Genomic DNA, 25,087 nt, shown 5'->3' with positions numbered 1-25,087 from the left:
GCTAGGAGGAGCTGGGGCTGACTGGCTCCGGGGGCAGGGGGATCACCTGGTGACCTAAATCTCTCAAGGAAGTGCTATTATTCAAGATAGAAATTGATAAGGCCCAGAGGGAGATGAAGAGGATCTGAAAAGGGACAACTTGAAGAAATAGGGGATGTTTGATAGTTTCAAATGCATCCAAAGAAAACCATGGAAAACTTGACTGGCTTTGTAATTCAGAATTTAAGAAGACCAATTTTTTTCAGTATAGAAAATTTCCATATGTAAATACACATGTCTTTGGGCAGAAGCTGTAGAATTGGGTACAAACTAGCACTTTCTGGTGTTTGGCCACTAAGAGGAAATGAAAGAGAGGCCAAAAGTTGAAAATATATATTTTTTTCCTTCTACCATATTGACTTTTTTTGGCCATGCCACGTGGCTTCCCCAACCAGGGATCAAACCCAGGTCCCTGCAGTGGAAGTGTGAAGTCCTACCCACTGGACAGCAAGGGAATTCCCTCCCTATTGACTTTTGACAACATGATTTCACATCAGAGTTTTCAACTTAAGCATTTGGTGGTTTAAAAGGGAAAAGTTTCTGTAGTTCCCAGCATAATAGAGACACATCTTTGTACACATCTTTTCCCATAATATTGCACATTTAAAATATAGTTGTTGGCATATGTGCCAGTAACGGCATTTTGAGAAGCCAAGATGACAGTTGCATCTTTCTCATGAGAAGTTTAAAACTTGATTGGAAGGAAGCCAAGGACAGCACTTAGAAATAAATCTAATTGGCTGAACTGAGACTATTGAAGTGTGATTATCTGGGTGTTAAGTAAATATGAAACTCAGCATAACCTCAGCTGCTGAAATAAGTAATTTCTTTAAAAAATAATATAAAAATGAGATTTTGCTGCATGTATTTCTTGATATTACCAATTTGAAAGGTTTTTAATCTCCAACCCATTCTACAAACAGGTATTTAACAAGAGCATTATTCACAGGGACCTATATTGTTGATCCATTTTTAATAGCAGTACAGAAAATTTCCATATGTAAAAAATGTATATTCTGGTCAAGATGGAGTGTTCCATTGCAGTAAAATTTCTGTGGAATTAGAGGTTGATGAAACAGGAGCTTGTACCTTAAAGGTTTTAGATTGGAGCTTCTAGAAATGGTTCTGGGGCCACCAAATGGACTGACATAAGGAGATAATTAGGGTGCTGTGGCCAGTGGGTCCTAAGGAAAAATAAAAGAGCAGATAACCCTGAGGAAGTTTGTGCAGTTGTGAGTGAAACATGTAGATTTGATGGAAAAAAAAAAATTTCCCACTGTATTAGTCACTTTTCACTTAAAAAAAAAACTCCTGCATACTTATTACACTATTATCATTTAAAAATAGAATATATTATATTTTCCTGTCTCATTTCACATCAGCATTTGGTGGTTTAAAAGGAGTCGATGGACAGCAAGCAGCTCGGAAAGAGTATAAAACATTATCAAGCCACGGAGCAGGGAGAGAGATTCAGAGGAGGAGTCAGGTAAGGAATAGTGCCAGGTCACTCACGGCTTCAGTGTGGCCACGGAAGGGGAGAGGCTCGGGGTTGAGCTGCTCAGTGGTGATGGAGCAGCTATTTACTACTGCCGCTCCTCCCAGCTCCTCCCATTATCTCCCATCTTTTGGAACTTGTGGGCACTTCCTGCATATCTGGGATTGGCAACATCACATGATACTTTGTGCAACATGCAGTATCCTGCACTGAGAAGACCCTGGCGTTGCAGTCATATAGACCTAATTGCAGTTCCTGGCTGTCACTTCCTCTGTGACCTTGGCCACGTTATTTAGCCTCTCTTGAGTTCCTATAATTAGAAGTAATGATACTCATGTGGAGGATTAAATAAGACATTGTGCACTAAGCATGTGGCACAATCTGAAGCAACAGTAGGAACAAACACATGATCCTTCTTGCTAGGGGCATCAAACACATGGACATGTTGCAAGAAATAGTGTTTTACTAATAAAAGAGTTACTAGTATCTCATATTTTGAAGACCACCATGGGCTTTTAGACCTTCTGTTTCAGACCTACACAATGACCTTGTAACAGGCAAGAAGAGCACTAAGCTTGAGTAACAAAAATATGAAAGAGTAATCTCATGAATAAACTAGGAGGTTTACTTCTCTCTCACCCAAAGTTAAGAATTAGATCATCCAGGGCTGTCTGGCAACTCTGTAAGGAACCCTGCTCCTTCTAACTTCCCGCTCTGCCATTGTTAGGGTGTGACTTCAGTCCTGAGGTTAGTTCATAGTCCAGAGATGGCCACTCTTACCTTTAGTCTGGCAATTTCAGAGATAGGAAGTGTGAAGTGCAAAAGGCCTAATCCTTCCCAGGAACTTTCATGAAAGAGGGAACAAGTTGAAACTGGGGTGTCCCAGAGAAAGCAAGTGAGGTCACTGGAAGCTATTCCTAGAAAGTATCCCAGAGACTCTGGGGGTGGGGCCAGAAAGGTGTTTATGGGATACCAGAGGCTACTCATTGGCAGGGAGACAACAGTAAGGGCCCTGATCTTGTCTGGATTTCAGAGCTTATGACTCCTTCTAGAGAATGCCTGGCTACCAAAGCGTGAAAATATCAGATGCTTTAGCAGGATCTGATTAGAGCCAGCCTTGAATATAAGGTGTGTATGTGTGTGTTAGTCACTCAGTCACGTTCGACTCTGTGACCACATGGACTGTAGCCCTCCAGATTCCTCCGTCCATGAGGTTCTCCAGGCAAGAATACTGGAGTGGGTTGCCATTCCCTTCTTCAGGGGATCTTCCTGACCTGGGTTCGAACCCAGGTCTCCCGGATTACAGGCAGATTCTTTACCATCTGAGCCACCAGGGAAGCCCAAATATACAGAGTTGCTACATATTACCACATTCCTCTGTCCATGGGATTTCCCAGGCAAGAATGCTGGAGTGGCTTGCAATTTCCTTCTCCACAGGACCTTCCCAATCCAGTGATTGAACATAGGTCTTGTATATCTCTTGCACTGCAGGCAGATTCTTTATCTGCTGAGCCACTGGGGAAGAGTAAATATAAGGTAAAGAGGAGGTGCTGTTCTCTCTACAACTGCAGGGAGTCCCTGGCAGAGAGGAAAAGATGATGAACCTTGAGCTGGAAAACCTCAGGTGGAGTCCCAGCTTTGCCTCTCAGCCACTGCTCGAGCCATGTCTCTGCTAAGTTGGGATTATATTACTCTTAGAACATGGCTATGTAAATGAAATGAGATAAATTATATATTACTACAACATCATCTACAAATTATTATTGTCTGAACTCTCCTCTTTCTTACCCAGCAGAGCATAAAGGGGCAGCAGAAGCCTGGCTTGGGGGGAAATTGAGGTGGAATATGGGGAGGATACCAAGGAAAATCTAAAGAAACAACATCCAGATAGAACCCTACATGTGTCCCCTTTAAGTCTGGCTTCTTTTGCTTAGCTTGTTTCAAGTTTAATCCACATTGTACTGCATATCAACATTTCATTTCTTTTAGTTGCCAACTAATATTCCACTGTATGGGTGTACCACATGCCGTGTACCCATTCATCCATTGATGGGCATCTGGGTTATTTTCACTTTTTGGCTATTTAGAATAATGCTGCCACGACTATTTGTGTGCACATTTTGTATGGACATAGGTTTGTAAGCTAGGAAGTATCAGGGAATACACGGATTAGGCTGCTCTGTGTGTTTGTTTGGGGCAGTGATTCCTTGAGAAGCTGTCCTGGTTCTCCTGCTGCCAGGCACTGTGGGCAGAGATCACGGGACTCCAGAGATGTCAAGAGTCAGGCAGGCCCTGCTGTGTAATGCCAGCCACCTGTAATGCCAGGTACCTGTCCCGTCTTGCAGTGACTCATCACAACCATTATTGCTGGTTGCCGAGGAAGGAGTGGGCTTCAGTTTAGAACCAGATTCTGCTTGTTTCCACTTTGGCAGGTTACATCCTCTCCCTGAGCTTCAGGTGTCTTATCTGGGAGATGGAGGTAATAGCTGCTGTGGAGAGTTTATGTGAGGAAGAGTTTATGATGCCTGTGAGGTACCCTGTCAAGAGCAGATACTATGGCTATGGACAACAGCCCTGTGCAGTGGGGCCATTAAAAAAATGAAGGTCAGAGATATGGTGGCACGAAGCTCTTTGAATGACTTAGCTATTTTAGAAATGTTTAAACTACTTCCCCCGTAAGGACTCTATTAGTTTGCTAGGGCTGCCAAAACAAAGTACCACAGGCTGGTAAGAGAAATTTGTTATCTGGGGGATTTCCTTGGAAGTCCTAAGGTTAAGGCTCTGAGATCCCTATGCAAGGGGTGGGGCTCCGTCCCTGGTTGGAGAACTGGGATCCCACATGCCATGTGGTGGGGCCCAAAGATTTTTTAAAAATTCTTTAAGAAAGAAAGAAATTTGTTGTCTCACAGTTCTGGAGGTTGGAAGTCTAAGATCAAGGTGTCCTCAGTTTTGGTTTCTCTTAAGGCCTCCGTTCAGAGAAGGTGATGGCACCCCACTCCAGTACTCTTGCCTGGGAAATCCCATGGACAGAGGAGCCTGGTAGGCTGCAGTCCATGGGGTCACGAAGAGTTGGACAGGACTGAGCAACTTCACTTTCACTTTTCACTTTCATGTACTGGAGAAAGAAATGGCAATCCACTCCAGTATGCTTGCCTGGAGAATCCCAGGGACGGGAGCCTGGTGGGCTGCTGTCTATGGGGTTGTGCAGAGTCGAACACGACTGACGTGACTTAGCAGCAGCAAGGCCTCCCTTCTCAGTTTCAGGATGGCCACCTTCTTTCTGTCTGCGTCCTTTCACACCAGAGAAAAGGTGTCTTTGTGTGTCCAAATTCCTCTTATAAGGTCAGAGGAGAGATTGGATTAGGCCTCACCCTAATGGCCTCATTTTAAAGTAATCACTTCTTTAAAAGCCCTGCCTCCAAATACAGACACATCCTGAGACACTGGGGTGTTAGAAATTTTGAAAAGGACCTAACTCAGTGCATAGTAAGCACCGAGGGGGCATCTAATCTGTCCCACAGGCTGGAAATGAGAAGACAACGTCTTGGGTCTGACTTACAGGACACTTGGTCTTTTGTGAGTGACAAATAAGCAGTTAATTGCCAAATGCCTCTTCTCTGTGGACCCTGCCCTGTGTTTCATGGTTGAGTTTGCAATCTCTGCAAATACATTACCAGCTGTACATTTAGCATTCTGCCCATGTCAGAATCCCAGTTCTGCTGCTGCTACTGCTGCTGCTAAGTCGCTTCAGTCGTGTCCGACTCTGTGCGACCCCATAGATGGCAGCCCACTAGGCTCCTCTGTCCCTGGGATTCTCCAGGCAAGAATACTGGAGTGGGTTGCCATTTCCTTCTCCTGAATCCCAGTTCAGTTGGCTACAAACCCTTCAGGTCTTTACTGACTCAGGAAAAGGTTTATCAGAGCCCATTTAGAAACAGAAAGTTGGTTAGCCAAGAGCCCAGAGAAGTGAGGCCAGACTGAGGTGAAGTGAACAAGTGGTTGAGACTGAAGTTTGCCAGGCCCTTTTTCCTCCCCTTTCTTCCAAATTTGAGGGGCCTCCAAATACATGAGAGACTTCACCTTTAAGGACTTCCCTTACGGTAAAGCATCTGCCTACAATGTGGAAGACCAGGGTTTAATCCCTGGGTCGGGAAGATCCTCTGGAGAATGAAATGGTAACTCCAGTACTCTTGCCTGGAAAACCCCATGGACGAAGGAGCATGGTAGGCTATAGTCCATGGCGTCACAAAGAGTCAGACATGACTGAGCGACATCACTCACTCACTCAAATACATGAGACAGGGTCTGCCCTATACCCCTTGCGTGTCCAGCACCCAGTGGCCCAGGCTGTGCATCTCCTCCCCACTCCCAACCACACCTCCTCTATGTCTTTACTTTACACTTTCCGAGGTGATAGAAGCCTGTGTCATCATCTTGATAGACAAATCTGACCCTCAAAACAACCACAGTTCATCTCATTTTACACATAAGGGAGCTGAACTATAAATATCATCCCCAAAGTGACATAGTAGATAGCACACCTTAGATACCGGTCTTTCCAATTCCCTGGTGGCAAGGTGGTAAAGAATCCATCTGCCAAACAGGAGACACGAGCTGACCCCTGGGTTGGGAAGAACCCCTGGAAAAAGAAATAGCAATCCACTCCAGTGGATTGCTTGGAGAATCCCATGGACAGAGGAGCCTGGCAGGCCACAGTCCACGGGGTCACAAAAGAGTCGGATACAAGTTGAGGACAACTTTCTAATTTCACTGAGACCGTCAGACTCTGCGGAATGAATAGCTGCCAGTCTTATGCTGGTTGTTAGTCTGAGGTTGGGTCCCCTCGAAGCAGTGACTGAGAGGCCCTTGGGTGCCTGTGATTTATGAAGGGTATGTGTCCAAGAGAAGGAGAAAGGGAGGAGGGGGGGAGGGTTGGGGAGGCAAGGGAATGAGCTGGGCAATGATGCGCCCCCTGCTGGCCTAACAATGCCACGGTGAGGGCTGAAGCGCCAGTCGCCTGGCTCTGCGTTCCAGGGTAGTCAGGTTGCTGGCTGCGGGTGTAGTGGATGAGGGTGTACAACTGGCAGCCCCACCAGCCAAGGGCAATTTCCCAGAAGAGGTGAAGCTGTGAGCTCATAGTGCCAAGCACTAGGCTGGTAAAGTCACCAGCAGCTTCCACTTCTCACCCACTCTTGGGGCACTGATATTCTAAATGAAGACCCCAGGGAAACAATGCCTTGATCCAGAAAATATATCTTTACCTTTTCAGGTCCTATAGTCCATTATCGTAGGAGATACATTTGAACCAGAGGGTGGGAGATGGGGGCTTTATAACCCTCACATTATAGCTGTAAACTGCTGTCTGATGATGCAACTGTAAGTCTCAACTCATTTATAGTTTGACAAGGTGATTTTTGTGTACCTTGTCCAGATGATCATCACAACCTTATGAGGTAGGTAGTGGGTTTCATTAGACCATTTTATAGGGAGATTAACTAGTTCAGAACTTTGATGTCATGAAGCTGGACCTAGGACTTGATTCTGACTCAAGATGGAGGGCCCCTCCCACATTCCGTACACCATCTGGTGGGATGGACTCTACAAAAAATATAACACCCCACCTAGGGTGACCAAGTCATCACTATTGACCCAGGACTTTTCCAGTTTAAAAACTGCTGCTGCTGCTCCTGCTGCTGCTAAGTCGCTTCAGTCGTGTCCAACTCTGTGCGACCCCATAGATGGCAGCCCACCAGGCTCCCCCGTCCTTGGGATTCTCCAGGCAAGAACACTGGAGTGGGTTGCCATTTCCTTCTCCAATGCATGAAAGTGAAAAGTGAAAGTGAAGTCGTTCAGTCGTGTCTGACTCTTAGCGACCCCATGGACTGCAGCCTACCAGGCTCCTCCATCCATGGGACTTTCCAGGCAAGAGTACTAGAGTGGGGTGCCATTGCCTCCTCTGGTTTAAAAACTGAGAGTCTCATATTTGTGGAAGTTCAGGGCTGACTTCTCTGTTAGGCAGAAAGGCCACACCTGGGGCTTGCAGTACCTTTAGGGCCCCAGAACAGACACTTGTCATATTATCTTTCTTGTCTCCACCTCCTGGTTCAGTGCCAAGCTCTCAACTAATGCATATTTAGTCATTGAATAAATGAATTACTGATGGGCTGATTCAGTCAATTGCTTGTCCTGTAACATAGGCGACACTAAATACTCCTGACTTCAGTATCTTCATCTGTAAAATAAATAAATTGGAATAGATGAACTCTCATGTTCTCAGGGGACAGTTTATATCATATATCAAATCCAGGTTATGGGACTGTCCATGCCATTAAAAAATGTGTCTCATTGGCAATGAACGAGCCCCTTGTTGATTCTTTGTTGAGTCATTGTCGTGTTTTTCCCCATCCCCATTTTTCTTTTAGGTCCTGACTGGAAGGCAGCATGTCCAATTTCACCTTGAGAAAAACATCTCCCACAGGAAACGGTAATGTAGATGCTGTTTCCCTTACTCAGAAAACTTAAAAATGTGGGGAAAACAATCCATAGTTCCTAATTTTTTCATGTAGCTATGAAATGCTTAGAAGCAGCAGTCTAATTTAATTAACATGGCCAAAGTTAGGCTTAAGATAAAAGTCAGAGTGCTGTAGATTTAACTCATCTAATTGCAGTTCAAAGATTTCTTTTAAAAATCACGTATAGGTGACCTTCTGTATTTCTGACTCCCATGGGATCAAAGAATCACGTTATTTATAATCAGAAGTGTCAAGACTTATTGAGTATTATAAGTACTTCCAAAACAGTCTTGTGTGTCCTTCCAAGGCATATTTCTTTCTGAGCAAAGTGGCCCACCCACTAAACCCAGTATTGATTTAGCTGAGGCCTGTGGTTCTGCATTCCCAGGTGCAGGGCAGGGCTTCATAACGTGCACAGGTAGTTTCAGTTGGCACCCGAGCAGTCTTATATGTTATGTTATCTTTGATGATAGGTGTGGGATTTGTTCTTTCTTGCCAGTGTATCCTACTTTGAAACAGTACTGGAGGTTCCAGCCTAGAAGATGGAGGCTGGACATCAGATGCGCCTCTCAAGATTTCCAAGTTAGCAAACACACACTCAATTCCATGGCACTGTATCTCTTGAGGTTTCATTTTTCTATTGTTAGATATGAGGACTACCACGCAGGGGACCACACTGAGGCAACAGGGTTTCCAAGAGGTCAACAAAAGAAGGACTTTCTTACAGGATAACAGCTGGATAAAGAAACGTCCTGAAGAAGAAAGGTAAGTGGGAGTGGAGAGGAAGGAGCAGGGAGAAGAAAGAGCTATTCTCCATTTGGGAAACTAATGGCCAACTGGAAAGTGGATGTTTTCCTAAAGCACTTTGTTGCTTGGCCTCATTTTTGGTAAGATTTAGTAAGCATACTTTGGTTATATCAGATTTTTAATATCTGATTTTTAATAATCTCTCTACCATCTTAAATATCCATATACCTAAAAGAACATGAGTTGTGAGTGAGAGAAAGCAGGATTTCATTGTTATGAGTAGCATAGACATTGATAACCTGAAAAAAAAAAAGACATTCCAGTTTCCAAAAAGGTAATATTTAGTCCATGGTGGGGGATATTCCTGGTATATATTGATCATGTCAGTTGAAACAAACAGAAGTATGATTCCAAATTCACAAATTTAATAATAATTTATCTGAAATTTCCTTATGAGCAAGTGAAAGAGATAAATTCTTGGCTCATTTTAGTTCCCACTGGCTGTATACCTCTAGATCCAGGAAGCTGCTAAATGCACTGTCACTTCGTGAGTGAAGACATTTACCAAGAAAGTATTGTCTGTTTTAACCATTACGTCTATTAGCTATATGTTTAAAGGTTTGGAGACTATGTCCCTAAACATATTGCCTCACTGCCAGCACAGATTTATAATAGATATTTGTCCAACCCAGATATATTTATTAAAAATTGTGTGTATGTGTGTGTGTGTGTGTGTAAGAGGGGGTCTATGGGGTTGCACAGAGTCAGACACGACTGAAGCGACTTAGCAGCAGCAGCAGCAGCAGCATACACACACATATATGTGTGTGACCTTAGTCACTCAGTTGTATCCGATTCTTCGACTCCATGGACTGTAACCTGCCAGGCTCCTCTGTCCATGGGGACTTGCCCAGCAAGAATACTGGAGAGGGTTGCTATGTCCTCCTGCAAGGGATCTTCCCAACCCAGGGATCAAACCCAGGTCTCTCACATTGCAGGCAGATTCTTTACTGTCTGTGTCACCAGGGAAGCCCAAGAATACTGGAGTGGGTAGCCTAGCTCTTCTCCAGGGGAACTTCCTGACCCAGGATTGAACCGGGGTCTCCTGCATTGCAGACAGATTCTTTACCAGCTGAGCTACCAGGGAAGCCCATGTATATACATATGTGTATATAGATAGATAGATAGATACACACATATGCATATGCATATGTTCTTTGATTCGCTCTTACGTGTCAAGTTAGATGCAAGATACTTTACATATAAAGCATCACTAAATCTCACAACTATCATCAATTCAGTTCAGTTCAGTCGCTCAGTCATGTCCAACTCTTTGCGACCCCATGAATTGCAGCACGCCAGGCCTCCCTGTCCATCACCAACTCCCGGAGTTCATTCAAACTCATGTCTATTGAGTCGGTGATGCCATCCAGCCATCTCATCCTCTGTTGTCCCCTTCTCCTGCCCACAATCCCTCCCAGCATCAGGGTCTTTTCCAATGAGTCAACTCTTCGCATGAGGTGCCCAAAGTACTGGAGTTTCAGCTTCAGCATCATTCCTTCCAAAGAAATCCCAGGGCTGATCTCCTTCAGAATGGACTGGTTGGATCTCCTTGCAGTCCAAGGGACTCTAAAGAGTCTTCTCCAACACCACAGTTCAAAAGCATCAATTCTTCAGCGCTCAGCTTTCTTCACAGTCCAACTCTCACATCCATACATGACCACAGGAAAAACCATAGCCTTGACTAGATGGACCTTTGTTGGCAAAGTAATATCTCTGCTTTTTAATATGCTATCTAGGTTAGTCACAACTTTCCTTTCAAGGAGTAAGCGTCTTTTAATTTCATGGCTGCAATCACCATTTGCAGTGATTTTGGAGCCCAAAAAATAAAGTCTGAAACTTTCCACTGTTTCCCCATCTATTTCCCATGAAGTGATGGGACCAGATGCCATGATCTTAGTTTTCTGAATGTTGAGCTTTAAGCCAACTTTTTCACTCCCCTCTTTCACTTTCATCAAGAGGCTTTTTATTTCCTCTTCACTTTCTGTCATAAGGGTGGTGTCATCTGCATATCTGAGGTTATTGATATTTCTCCCGGCAATCTTGATTCCAGCTTGTGCTTCTTCCAACCCAGTGTTTCTCATGATGTACTCTGCATATAAGTTAAATAAGCAGGGTGACAATATACAGTCTTGTTGTACTCCTTTTCCTATCTGGAACCAGTCTGTTGTTCCGTGTCCAGTTCTAACTGTTGCTTCCTGACCTGCATACAGGTTTCTCAAGAGGCAAGTCAGGTGGTCTGGGATTCCCATCTCTTTCAGAATTTTCCACAGTTTCTTGTGATCCATACAGTCAAAAGCTTTGGCATAGTCAATAAAGCAGAAATAGATGTTTTTCTGGAACTCTCTTGCTTTTTCCATAATCCAGCAGATGTTGGCAATTTGATCTCTGGTTCCTCTGCTTTTTCTAAAACCAGCTTGAACATCTGGAAGTTCGTAGTTCACATACTGCTGAAGCCTGGCTTGGAGAATTTTGAGCATTACTTTACTAGAGTGTGAGATGAGTGCAATTGTGCGGTGGTTTGAGCATTCTTTGGCCTTGCCTTTCTTTGGGATTGGAATGAAGACTGACCTTTTCCAGTCCTGTGGCCACTGCTGAGTTTTCCAAATTTGCTGGCATATTGAGTGCAGCACTTTCACAGCATCATCTTTCAGGATTTGAAATAACTCACCTGAAATTCCATCACCTCCACTAGCTTTGTTCGTAGTGATGCTTTCTAAGGCCCACTTGACTTCACATTCCAGGATGTCTGGCTCTAGGTGAGTGATCACACCATCATGATTATCTGGGTCATGAAGCTTTTTTTTATACAGTTCTTCTCTGTATTCTTGTTACCTCTTCTTAATATCTTCTGCTTCTGTTAGGCCCATACCATCTCTGTCCTTTATAGAGCCCATCTTTGCATGAAATGTGCCCTTGGTATCTCTAATTTTCTTGAAGAGATCATACAAGGTAGGTATTACATTCTCATTTTATAGAAGAGGAATCTGAGGCTCAGAGAAGTTAGGTAACTTGTCCAAGAGCACACAGCTATTAAGTGGAAGAGCTGAGAGTAACATGACCCATTGTCTTTCTGTTACACCAGCTGTTCTCAGTGAGGGACAATTTTGCTCCCAGGGGATGTTTGACAAGGTCAGGAAACATTTACAGATGTCAAAACTAGGGGGGGGGGTACTCCTGACATCTAGTCAGTAGAGACTAGGAATGCCACCAAACAACCTATTAATACGATGCACAGGACACTCCTCACAACAAAAAATGATCAAACCCATAATGTCAAGAACACTGAAGATGGGAAGCCCTGCATTGAAGGATACTTACTCCATGCTTTCTACTAAACTATCCATGCATGGTTGTTTGAGGAACATACTTGTAAATGGTGAACAAAAATGTTCTTGAATTCTGTTATTAAATTCTATTATTTGAGGAACTATAGGGGTATTTGGAGATACACTAAGTTTTGGAGGTAACACTCTTAGATAACAATCAGTTTCACATACTAAGTTTTGGAGTTAACACTCTTGGCCTACAGTCATTTCCTTCTATAAAGCAACATTTACAGCTTCTCTTGAAACCTATTATGACATTTCTATTTTTCCAAAGTGACAGAGGGAGATCAAAGGTAAATTTGGTGCTGCAAGTATTTGCACAGATGTGGGGAGATAGAGATGTCTAAGACAATTTACAGTCGGTAGAAGTGATGGTTTTATGCCAGGCACACTTCCTTAAAAAGGCCTAGGGAAGCTTGGACAGGGTGATAGCTTCTCAGTGAAGGGGAAATTGGCTCTGATGCTTCCCGCACACTCGCTGGCCCAGTGCTGGGCTCCTTGTTAGGATTTTTCTTCAGGCAAAAAGCACATCTGTCGTCTGCTGCTCTCCCCCAAGTGTAGGGAGGGGATAACTGGGAATCTGGAGGGTTCTCTTGGGATCTCTGAGGGTGTATATTTGCTGGAATTGTTTCAGTTTCACTGTTCATCTTTCTTTTTATTATCTACTGCAGTTCTTTTATAGCTTTATTGTCGGTGGTTCCAGAGTGTTGAGTAACATTAGTGGAGCAGAACCAGGAGAAATGTGATATTTCAGGTTTGGTTGGGTTCACACTGAAAGGTTCAGATATTTACTCTCTGCCTTGGCTCAAGGCCAAAGTCTTTACTACATGTTTTGACATTTCCTAACATTGCCTGTGGGCTTCCCAGGTGGTAAAGAACCTGCCTGCCAATGCTGGAGACATAAGAGGTGCAGGTTCAGTCCCTGGGTTTGGAAGATCCCCTGGATGAGGGCATGGCAACCCATTCCAGTATTCTTGCCTGAAGAATCCCATGAACAGAGGAACCTGGCAGGCTACAGTCCCCTGGAAGATGGGATGGCAACCCACTCCAGTATTCTTGCCTGGAGAATCCCATGGAGAGAAATCTGACAGTCCGTAGGGTTGCAAAGAGTCAGACATGACTGAAGCAACCTAGCACATACACATACAACATTACCTATATCTTCAGGTCCACTGTACAAAGTAAGAAGATATAACTTCATTTTATGTATGAAGTCCTATTGCATGATTGACCGATAGGAAAAGCAAAAGTTTGGAATATAGAGACCTGGGACCTAAACCTACCCTTGTCACTTGCTAATCTCTTAGCTTTAGAAAAGCCACAGACTCCTTGATTTTCTCATCCGTGAATTGGATATGAGTGTCTCCCTTGCCTAATTTATAGGGTATTTTAAGGACCAAACAGCACACTATATAATCTCATGGGTCAAAAATAGGCTAAATCTGTGAACAATCAACCTTCTTAACCACAAATACTGGTATGTATTTTCCTACACTTTGTCAAGGAAAACTATCAAGGTCATCGAGGGGAAAAATTTCAGACATAACAGGCTTAATTAAATTTAAAACATGTTTGAAAAAAAGTTTGCCTTCCTGCAGGAAAGCATGCTTCTAATATATACTAAGTAGTTGGCCGAGCATTCCCACACTCTGATGAAAGAAACCAAAACCAAAAAACCAAAAAGCAAACACTCATTCTGTTGTGGAATCACCTGGAGATCTCATGGGATAAATCCGAATAATGGTCATTTGTACTCCCAAACTTGTTTCTTTTCACCGTACTCTTTCAAGTGGTGTCTGGTTAAAATAAATGTGTAGTTGTATTCTTTCGCCTGAAGTAAAATGAATAAACTTTGCCAAGCATTGCGAGCTCTTTCCTGTCTGCCTTATTTAATGCTTACTAAAGGCTGTGATAACTTTTCACGTGACTTAGTTTTGTTCTTTCTCTGCAGAGATGAAAATTACGGTAGGGCGGTGCTCCACAGACATAATTCCCACGATGCCTTGGACAGGTAGGTGTTTCAGACAAGTTACATCATTAGCAGAAACACAGAGACAGTTGTTTTTGAGAGTGGACTTGTTCAAGTGGACTTGAATATTGGTGCCTAGCCACAGGCTTTCCCTGATGTTCTGGGCACGTGAAGGAGAGTCTGATAACATTAGGGATTTTTACAAAGCAAACTATGCTTCTCCAGCTTTCTGCTCCCAAAATGCAGCTTGAAGGCACAGAATCATCAATCCACTGCTCACCCTACCAAGGTGGCCTTCCTGACGGGAAAGAGCAAGGGCTCCCACAGAAACATGATGAGGTAAGATATTTCCAAGCCTTAGAGAAAGGAACCCTAAAAGAGAAATAACAGCTGAGTTCACTTGCTTTATGGGACAGTACGTTTCTTTTCTGTGGACGGTGACTGCAGCCATGAAATTAAAAGATTCTTGCTATTTGAAAGGAAAGCTATGACAAACCTACACAGCGTATTAAAAAGTAGGGACATCACTTTGCCAACTAGGTCCATAGAGTCAAAGCTGTGATTTTCCTAGTAGTCATGTATGGATGTGAGAGTTGGACCACAAAGAAGGCTGAGCGCCGAAGAATCGATGCTTTTGAATGTGGTGCTGGAGAAGACCCTTGAGAGTCCCTTGACAGCAAGGAGACCAAACCAGTCAATCCTAAAGGAAATCAACCCTGAATATTCATTGGAAGGACTGATGCTGAAGCTGAAACTCCAATACTTTGGCCACCTGATATGAAGAACTGACTTAAGGGAAAAATACCTGATGCTGGGAAAGATTGAGGGCAGGAAGAGAAGGAGGCAATAGAGGATGAGTTGGTTGGATGGCATCACCGACTCAATGGACATAAGTCTGAGCAAACTCCAGGAGATAGTGAAGGACAGAGAAGCCCAGTGTGTTGCAGTCTATAGGGTCTCAAAGAGTTGGACATGATTTAGTGACTGAAAACAACATTTCTTTTCAGAAACTCCTAGGCATGTGGAAAATCGCTAAATGATACTCAGTGGCCAGACAAATACAAATTAGTAGGAAAATTTAAGCAAAACTCATAGTCACAATGATATAAATAATCTAAGATTGATAAAATGAAAAGACAATATTCTTACTAAAGCACATTGACACTAACACACATACAAAGAACCACACCCAGCAGAAGAACCTAGTTATTTCTCAGACAAAAGTGTTATCTGGTTCAATAGGCAGATTCATGGGGTCACAAAGAGTCGGACACGACTGAGCGACTGAACTGAACTGACCACCAAGACATACTTAGTAAAGGACTATGATTGTTTTTCATGGTGGGGCTTTAAAAAGATAAGTAGACATTGTAAAGTAACTGTTGTTATTTAGTTGCTAAGTTGTATACAACTCTTTTGTGACCCCCATGGACTGTAGTCCACCAGGCTCTTCTGTCCATGGAATTCTCTGGAGTGAGTTGCTATTTCATTCTCCAGGGGATCTTCCTGACCCAGGGATCAAACCCATGTCACCTACATTGGCAAGTGGATTCTTTACTACTGAACCACCTGGGAAGCCCCAAAGTAACTATACTCAGTAAAAATTAATTAAAAAAACGTTAAGCGGACCCTTTGAATATGTCTATTTTGGAATTTTTATCTGTCAGTTTTTCTAAACCATTTAAAAAATGTTCAGAATTTTGATGTGTTGGAGGAGGAAATGACAACCCACTCCAGTGTTCTTGCCTGGAGAATCCCAGGGACGGCGGGGCCTGGTGGGCTGCCATCTGTGGGGTCACACAGAGCCGGACACGACTGAAGCGACTTAGCAGCATCAAGGAACTAAAAAGCCTCTTGATGAAAGTGAAAGAGGAGAGTGAAAAAGTTGGCTTAAAGCTCAACATTCAGAAAACGAAGATCATGGCATCTGGTCCCATCACTTCATGGGAAATAGATGGGGAAACAGTGGAAACAGTGTCAGACTTTATTTTTCTGGGCTCCAAAATCGCTGCAGATGGTGATTGCAGCCATGAAATTAAAAGACACTTACTCCTTGGAAGGAAAGTTATGACCAACCTGGAGAGCATATTCACAAGCAGAGACATTACTTTGCCAATAAAGGTCTGTCTAGTCAAGGCTATGGTTTTTCCAGTAGTCATGTATGGATGTGAGAGTTGGCCTGTGAAGAAAGCTGAGTGCCAAAACATTGATGCTTTTGAACTGTGGTGTTGGAGAAGACTCTTGAGAGTCCCTTGGACTGCAAGGAGATCCAACCAGTCCATCCTAAAGGAGATCAGTCCTGGGTGTTCATTGGAAGGACTGATGCTGAAGCTGAAACTCCAATACTTTGGCCACCTCATGCAAAGAGTTGACTCATTGGAAAAGACCCTGATGCTGGGAGGGATTGTTGGCCGGAGGAGAAGGGGACAACAGAGGATGAGATGGTTAGATGGCATCACTGACTCAATGGACATGAGTTTGAGTGAACTCCGGGAGTTGGTGATGGAGAAGGAGGCCTGGCGTGCTGTGATTCATGGGGTTGCAAAGAGTCGGACACGACTGAGCGACTGAACTGAACTGAAGGGTCCCGAGTTTACCCCCCTCTACATGAAGTATCCCACTGGTTTTTGGGTTCCCAGCCTTAGTTCTTCTGTTTGACTGTTCTATGATTTAGTTGACTGTCCTGTGACCTGTCCTGGTCTTCATGATTTTGAAGCTTATGCTCTTGTTCTCTGTTGGCCCTCTCTTACCAAACAAAGGGAACCTGATAACTTGAATCCAGGCACTAGTGGAAAACGCACCCTCCATTGTATTTTCCTTTCTCTGGAACTATTAAAGAACATACTTGTTTTGAAGCATGACCAGGAAAACTAAGATTTGTGTTCTTAATATGTTTCAAGATTTGTGTGTGTGCTTAGTTGCTCAGTCATGTCCGACTCTTTGTGACCATGGACTGTAGCCCACCAGGTTTCTTTGTCTGTGGGGACTCTCCAGGCAAGAATACTGGAGTGGGTTGCCATGCCCTCCTCCAGGGGATCTTCCCAACCCAAGGATCAAACCCAGGTCTCCCACATTACGGGTGGATTCTTTACTATCTGAGCTACCAGGGAAGCCCATGTTTCAAGATAATGTAATTGTAATGCCTTCTATGGTAGTTTTATATATTTAAAATTATATTAGTTACCTGAACCCTTTATGTTGCTGGACAGCATTCTGGCTAAAGCAGCACATTGATCTGCTTTAGTTTTTTATTTTATTTATTTAGAAGTTTTATCTTCATAAATAAAAATCTATAAGCCCAAGACATTTCCCCCTGGACTCCTTGGCAAGTATCTCAAATGACATCTTTATAAAAGGTAGTGTAGGTTATTTTTCTCCTTGCATGTGCACAAACAGATGTCTGTGTGACACTTTTGCATCCTTCTGCAGAGGTTGTGTCCACTTTGGTGTTCACCCAACAGCACTTTGGAGCACCTACTGTGTGCTGACACTGTGCCAGGTGCTGGGAATACAAAGATGCATCAGACACCAGCTGTGATCTTAAGGTGCTCTCATATTTCATGGAAAAAGATGGATCCATAGACACAAATACTCAGATTTACCATGCAAAGTGCTTGTAGAAGTGTGGGCCATGCTATGGGAAGAAGCAGAGGGTAACTCTGACTGAAAGAGTGGAAGCCCGCCCTGAGGAAGTGCTCATTGGTGTTGCTGCTTGAAGGATGGAGGCTGTTTCCAAGTAGGAAAGGGTAGCTGGTGGGCGAGGGGCCGGGAAAGAGGCACTTCCAGCAGAAGTGATACCATGCCCAAGAGTTCCACATGAGCAGAGACTGAAAATAAAGGAAAATAAATAATTGTCTCATCATGCTAGAAGACAAGCTTCATAGGATGCACAAACAACAGGACATTTTACTATGTCCTTTCTCTGCAAGATCATTAACACGTGTCAAAGGAGGCAGAGGGCACAACAAATAGTACCAGTGGAGATGCTCTTCAGAGCCAGACAATATTCTGCCGTCAAGTGAAAGTCACTCAGTCATGTCCAACTCTTTGTGACCCCATGGACTGTACAGTCCATGGAATTCTCCAGACCAGAATACTGGAGTGGGTAGCCTTTCCATTCTCCAGGGGTTCTTCCAAATCCAGGGATCGAACCCAGGTCTCCCACATTGCAGGTGGATTCTTTACAAGCTGAGCCACCAGAGAAATCCAAGAATACTGGAGTGGGTAGCCTATCCTTTCTCCAGCGGATCTTCCTGACCCAGGAATTGAACCAGGGTCTCCTGCATTGCAGGCGGATTCTTTACCGACTGAGCTGTCAGGGAAGCCCTGGTTAAAGGTAGAGGAGGGAGAGATTGAATGTAAACGAACACAGTATGGTATGTCCTGTGGTTATAAGTACCTGGAAGAATGAAGCAGCTAATGAGACAAAGCAGTGGCATTTGTGAGGGGCTATTTCCTGGAGGGGGGTCAGTTCCATCTGCACCCATGCATTACACCTGCTAATGAGTCTCACCATGACCTCACTCTGAGTTTCCTTAAAAACACAAGAGATTGCATTAGCTGTTTTTAATAAACATTATTCTTTCCTTAACAAACACTATTCCCTCTATCTCTGTTCATTCATATCTGTTTATCCTCCAAGTCCCAGCTCAACCTGTATCTTATCCAGGAAGCCTTCTCTGATCCCCATCTCTCCAAACAAGCTTTCTCAGCTTCCAACTCCCTTGTACTTGACCTGAACCTCTTTTCTGATACTGACTGCTTTCTATGCTTGGACGTACATGTCTTGTCCTGCTAGCTCTGTGTGTGCAGGGTCTGTCTATAGTTAATTCATAACTCATTCCTCAGCTGATGATACACTGTCATCAGTACAGTATATGGTTTACCTGCAAATATTTGCTTAATAAAGATACACTACATCAAGTTAAAAATTGCATCTTAAATAGTATACTGTTTTGGTACATTTTCTGATTCAGTACCTTTGATCTGTCAGCTTCAAATGATGCTTTGAAGTGCAAATACAGTCAATCATGGTAGAATTCTCCAAAGAGCTTACTTTCCCTGTATTACTGGGTTAAGACATTGAACAGGCTTTTCTTGCTGATTGATCAGTCTGATCAAGCTATCTCCAGTGCTTTGATGATCATGGTTCCTTCTCTAATTTTCTTGTCTTCTCTCTGCTCCCTCTTTTTCAAATTATCTGTCTGTCTCAGCTGTCTGCCACTGTCTCTCCTCCCCCTACTTCTCCAAGGCTCCCCTCTCTTCTCTTCTTCTCATCCACCCTTTCTCTTTTCTACCACTTTCCTCTGTTCATTTTCTTCCTATGTTTCCTGTTTCTCTCTTTTCTTCTCTTGCTCCCTCTTTCTTCCAGCAAGGCCTCTTCTTTCAACCCTGTCCACGGTGCTGAACTTGTAATAGACTGATTTGTAAGTAGCCATCCCACAGCTGCCAGACCAGAGTTTTGGAGAAGGCAATGGCACCCCACTCCAGTACTCCTGCCTGGAAAATCCCATGGACAGAGGAGCCTGGTAGGCTGCAGTCCATGGGGTCGCTAAGAGTCGGACATGACTGCATGACTTCACTTTCACTTTTCACTTTCATGCATTGGAGAAGGAAATGGCAACCCACTCCAGTGTTCTTGCCTGGAGAATCACAGGGACAGGTGGGCTGCCGTCTCTGGGGTCGCACAGAGTTGGACACAACTGAAGCGACTTAGCAGTAGCAGCAGCAGCATTGTGCTGGCATAAGGCTCTGATGAAACTGTAAACAAACAGAGCTGATGACAAAGGATTGAGTTCCTCTTACATAAAATCAACAACACTGAAAGGGGTACATATTAGTAATTAACTCTTTTGCATGTTGTGTTGCTTGTTTCACATATCCTTATCCTCGACTTGAATATGTTCCATTGTAATTAGATTAATTGGACCTAAAGAAGAATTATTTTATTAGCATGGGGAATTGGGTTTGCTAATTTATCCTAGTCAGGTCAAAGCCTGGGACAATTTTGGTACTCCAAATATGCCTTTTCTGGTAACATATCTCCCACCCCAACAAGCCAAGATTTTACCAAATCTGTGGAAGTAGTATAAACTATTTTTTATAATTTATTTGATCTTCCTATAATTATTTTTTGCTACAGGAAAACAAATGAGAGGGAAGAGCCAAAAGCCACAATCAGTCGGTACAGATCTGACGACACTTTGGACAGGTAAGGTGTTTTGAACCAGCAAGTGGAATGTGTAACATATGTTAAATCCCATTTCTTATAAGGCATGAGGCAGATAAATGTTTACCAAAGTGAGCTTCAAACTATGATATTTTATCCCCAGGAACAGAAGGGCTATAAAGATGGAATTATCTTCTTCAAAACTCATAAAATCCTGACTTGCTATGCTATTTTCCTAAAATCTTGCTAATAGTACATCAAAAGGAAAAATCCTAAAGGAACTGGTTTGAGTATAGATGGGATGAGCACTGCATGTTATCTGCTTAATTTTAAAAGGAGAATATAGTTTTTTGTGTGTGAGTCACCAGTTCTTGTTCTAACTTCTGTTTTTCCATTCCAGAGGCAGAGAAACAGCAGTTTTTGTTTTAACTGTCTTATGGAGAGACTATACATTTTAATAACACAGTAGTTTTGATTCACTCTAGGATACAGACATTAGCTCTTTAGAAAGTAAAACTGCTCTTTCAGCCATGGAGTCACCGCATGGCTGTACATGAGTCATTGCGTTGTGCCTGTTGCTGGCTCACTCCTAGATGGAAGGAAAGGAAAGGCTCATAAATAGAAAACCGAGGAATATCTATTCAGGTTGAAGTATAAATGCTACAAGTCACATTTAAATTTTATATCTGGTAGAGGTGCTTCCTGGGAGAAGGCAATGGCACCCCACTCCAGTACTCTTGCCTGGAAAATCCCATGGACGGAGGAGCCTGGAAGACTGTAGTCCATGGGGTCGCTAGGAGTCGGACATGACTGAGCGACTTCACTTTCACTTTTCATCTTCATGCATTGGAGAAGGAAATGGCAACCCACTCAGTGTTCTTGCCTGGAGAATCCCAGGGATGGGGGAGCCTGGTGAGCTGCCATCTATGGGGTCGCACAGAGACAGACACGACTGATGCAACTTAGCAGCAGCAGCAGAGGTGCTTCCCAGGTGGCTCAGTGTTAAAGAATCTGCCTGCCATTATAGGAGACACAGGAGACTTGGGTGCAGTGCCTGGGTGGGGAAGATCACCTGGAGGAGGTCATGGCAACCTACGCCAGTATTCTTACCTAGAGAATTCCAGGGACATGAGACTGGTGGGCTACAGTCTGTGGGGTTGCATGGAGTCAGACACAACTTAGCAGCTGAGTACAGAAGTGTTTATTGAGCATAGATAAAGAACAAAGTTAATATCTTCATTTGGGGTCTAGACACACTGAATGCCCGAGGCCATCAATAGTCGAAGCCACACCCCTGTAAGCTAAAGATGTGCTGTCTTTGGAAACAAACACACAACCTGCTGCCCTTGCAGCACAAACACTGAAACTTATGGCATCTAATAGATGCCATATTCAGACCAGGCCAAAGTCAGTTAAAACAGCAAATGCATGCACTTCTGCACTCTTTATAGGCTTTTAAGTCAATCTCCCTAATAGCGAACTAAGGGGGTGACATCTCTCTTGTAATTAACAACCTTGACAAGAATCAGTTTGTGAAAGTATGTACCCAGGATCTCATCTCCACAGCACTGAGAGAGGAGTCACAGTGCTTCTGTCTGTTCATCTTGGCCTTGTGGGCTGTTCTAGTGCTCTGTTAATTGAAGCAGGAAACCCTACTTCTAGGGATGAATTTACAAGTGAGGTAATTATATCTCAAGAAAGGTAAATATGTGGGAGACCTAAGCCTTCACAGGCTGAATGTTTGTGTCTGAATGTTTATATCGGGCACATCAGCAGTGAACTAGACCAGACCTCACAGTCAAGCCAGTTAGTCATGCTCAACCTCAGCAGCAGATTAGAAGCACTTAGAAAGTGAAGATGTCAGTCTCTCAGTCTTGTCTCTTTACTACCCCATGGACTATAGCCCACCAGGCTCCTCTGTCCATGGGGTTCTCTAGGCAAGAATATTGGAGTGGGTAGCCATTCCTTTCTCCAGGGGATCTTCCCAACCCAGGGATTGAACCTGGGTCTCCAGCACTACAGGCAGATTCTTTACCATCTGAGCCACCAGGGAAGCCCAAATCACCTAGAGAGCTTTTGGACTGCACTGATAATTTGGTTCCAACAGCTCTTATTCCCTAAATCCTAATCTAATTAGTCTGAGGGGGACTTGGGCATCTTTTAAAGTTTATGACATGATTCTGATGAGCAGCCAAAATTCCAAACCACCAAACCAGCCCAAATCCTTCATTTTAAAAACTAGAAAATGAAGCCAGAGATGTCTTGCTTTATCTACACAGAGGATTAGCAGTGCATATTTGGAAGATGAGCTCCTTCCCCAGGGACTCCTATCCCCAGCTCACCCCCAACAGTGAACTGAGTTCATCTCTCTAAGTGTGGGCACAGGCGTGAGGGAGAGAACACAGAAGAGGTCAAGAAAGGCAAGCCCTGGAAGCAGGAGTCAGACCCCATCATGCAGGGCACTCCAAATGTAAGACGTGAAGTAATTTTAGGAGGAAGATGATCAAATATATTAGGAGTGTACATGTGTGTGCCATTTTAGTACTAATGTGTGTAATAAATAAATATGAGAAAAGTACTGAGTTACCTTTAAAGAGTTCCCTTTTAAAATATACATCTGTTGGTAAAAATATGAAGTGTTCTAAAGAAACATAGGTAATCAATAGTACACCGTAGCATTTCCCTATGGCTCAAACCCTGAAGATTGTTTCATATCTAATTTGGAAAAACCAAGGTTAGGGAGACCTCTAGTGTTCTGTTGTGGAAGTGTAACTTTTCCTTTGGTTCTTTCGATCATGTTTCTGATTATTTCCTGTCTCCAAGACTGACCCCTTTTAAAGCAATCTATCTCATATCACAAGTTGATAGAAACTTCATTTCTAAGGGAAGTACCAAGTTAATCTCCCTAAGAAATGAGAAATTGATGAACACATTGGAATGATGGTTAAATTGACAAATACATTGGAATGATGGTTCTGTCCATTGTGATTTATATTATTTATATTTATATAAATTATTATTTACATTATACATTATACACAATTATTTATATGTATTTATAGACTGATCCCCCTAGTGTTGTGAAAGAGATAGTGGAGGTGAAAAATAATAACTGAAGAAAGACCTGTTGCTCATGAGTGTTGCAACAAGTAGACTACAGAACCAGGTGTATGAGAGTGGGCTCTACTGGAAATACTTTGGAGACAGACTGCTTCCTGGTTGTATGGCCAAGAGAAAGCCACTCACATTCTCTGAGACTCTATTTCTTCATCTATAAAATGAAAATAATTACATCTACCTTGTAGAGATGTTCTGAAGAGCAGAGAAAATTGCAAAGAGTATTAGGTAGCTATTTTGACTATTCCATGCTATATTGCCCATAAAGACAAACACTATAGAATTTTGATTAACTTCATTTAATTTTAACATCACAACTCTCCTTTATTTAAACCTTGAAGATGTTTGAAATTAAGGTTCTGTTTTCTTTAGACAGATTGTTATTTTCAGGGTACCAGAGTAGCAATTTCCCAGGATTATTTTTATCTTCTATGAAGATCTCATAGATAGCTCTAAAGTCTGAGTAGTTTGCAAGGAACATTTAAGTTTTACGATTTAGGATTACATGACATCATGTTTATGATATTCACCATGGTTTACTTTACTGCAGAGCCCTTTAAATATAAACATATCAGAGGCTCAGTAGCAATTAGTGCAGAGAATATACTTGTAGTCTTTGGTCTAATGATCACCTGAGTGATCTTCATGAGTTTTTTTGTTTGTTTTTTTTTTTTTGCATGTCTGTGCAAATCCTTTATTAAAGCAACAGCCAAACTACAGGATGGCTCACAATATTTTTTTTTCTTTTTTCACTACTGTATCAACTTAAATACTAATCATTTGTTTATACCTTTAAATTATTTTTTAAAGGTATACATTTATAATTTACGAATCAACAGAGTGCCATTCCCATCCAGATACATTTTTCCATCTTATTTCCTGCTTTTAACAAAGGATATCTAGAACCAGAGGGACAGCACATCAAATGTAAGTGCCAGCACCTTCTGTGAGCAGCAGCGCCAGAGTGTCTAAGAGATACACTGAAGGTTTACATTCCTCATTAACTAAAAATAATTTATGCCAGAATATTCTCAAACCTATTTGCCTTCTGTTTTTACATTCTCTATGAGCTTCGATTTCAATGGTGGTATTCTGAGCATTTGACCCCTTACATATGACATCTCTAAAAAAAAAATTTCAATTAAAGGTCATTATCACCATCATATAATATTTTCTCATATAACAGACACTCAGTCCTTCAGGAAGCATAACAAGCGATTCTGTTTTATTCCATTGTCCCCCCCAACACACACTAATTTGTTTAATCCAAACCTTGTTAATCACTGTAGAAACCCTACAAATCATTAGGTAGATGAACTTTGTTATCTACTAGAGGATTTTTAAACAAACAAGTGAATGTAAAAGTGACTAATACCTTGAGGATGGTGGTGGTTTAGTTGCTAAGTTGTATCTGACTCTTTGTAATCCCATGGACTGTAGCCTGCCAGGCTCCTCTGTCCATGGAATTTCCCAGACAAGAATACTGGAGTGGGTTGCCGTTTCCTTCTCCACATCATTAGTTTTAAATGTAGATTCATTCTGTACAAGTTAATACCTGGATTGTGAACAGTCAGTTGAGAATATGGAGCTCTGGATGGTTCAATGTTCCTCCCTTTTTGCATGCGCGAGTTACCAGTTTGCGTTCAGGGT

General features: G+C 42.8%; 1 protein-coding gene across 19 annotated transcripts in view; it reads left to right on the top strand.

Moving 5' to 3' along the window:
* Positions 1 to 25,087, top strand: part of SCEL (sciellin) — a 124,918-nt gene that overhangs the window by 8,942 nt on the left and 90,889 nt on the right. For 18 of the 19 annotated variants that reach the window (XM_044927207.2, XM_025262726.3, XM_044927204.2 and 15 more), the window contains exons 2-5: positions 7,957 to 8,018; positions 8,694 to 8,811; positions 14,134 to 14,193; positions 20,294 to 20,362. In XM_044927207.2, coding sequence (XP_044783142.2) covers positions 7,976 to 8,018; positions 8,694 to 8,811; positions 14,134 to 14,193; positions 20,294 to 20,362 — 290 coding nt within the window. In that variant the 5' untranslated portion in view covers positions 7,957 to 7,975. Of the gene's footprint in view, positions 1 to 1,421; positions 1,526 to 7,956; positions 8,019 to 8,693; positions 8,812 to 14,133; positions 14,194 to 20,293; positions 20,363 to 25,087 lie in introns of all 19 variants that reach the window. The other variant, XM_044927194.2, reaches the window with a different exon arrangement.

This window comes from Bubalus bubalis, chromosome 13 (genome assembly GCF_019923935.1).
Source record: "Bubalus bubalis isolate 160015118507 breed Murrah chromosome 13, NDDB_SH_1, whole genome shotgun sequence".
Taxonomy (NCBI): Eukaryota; Metazoa; Chordata; class Mammalia; order Artiodactyla; family Bovidae; genus Bubalus; species Bubalus bubalis.
Note: the sequence above shows the minus strand (reverse complement) of the source record. Positions and strands in the feature narration are given on the sequence as shown.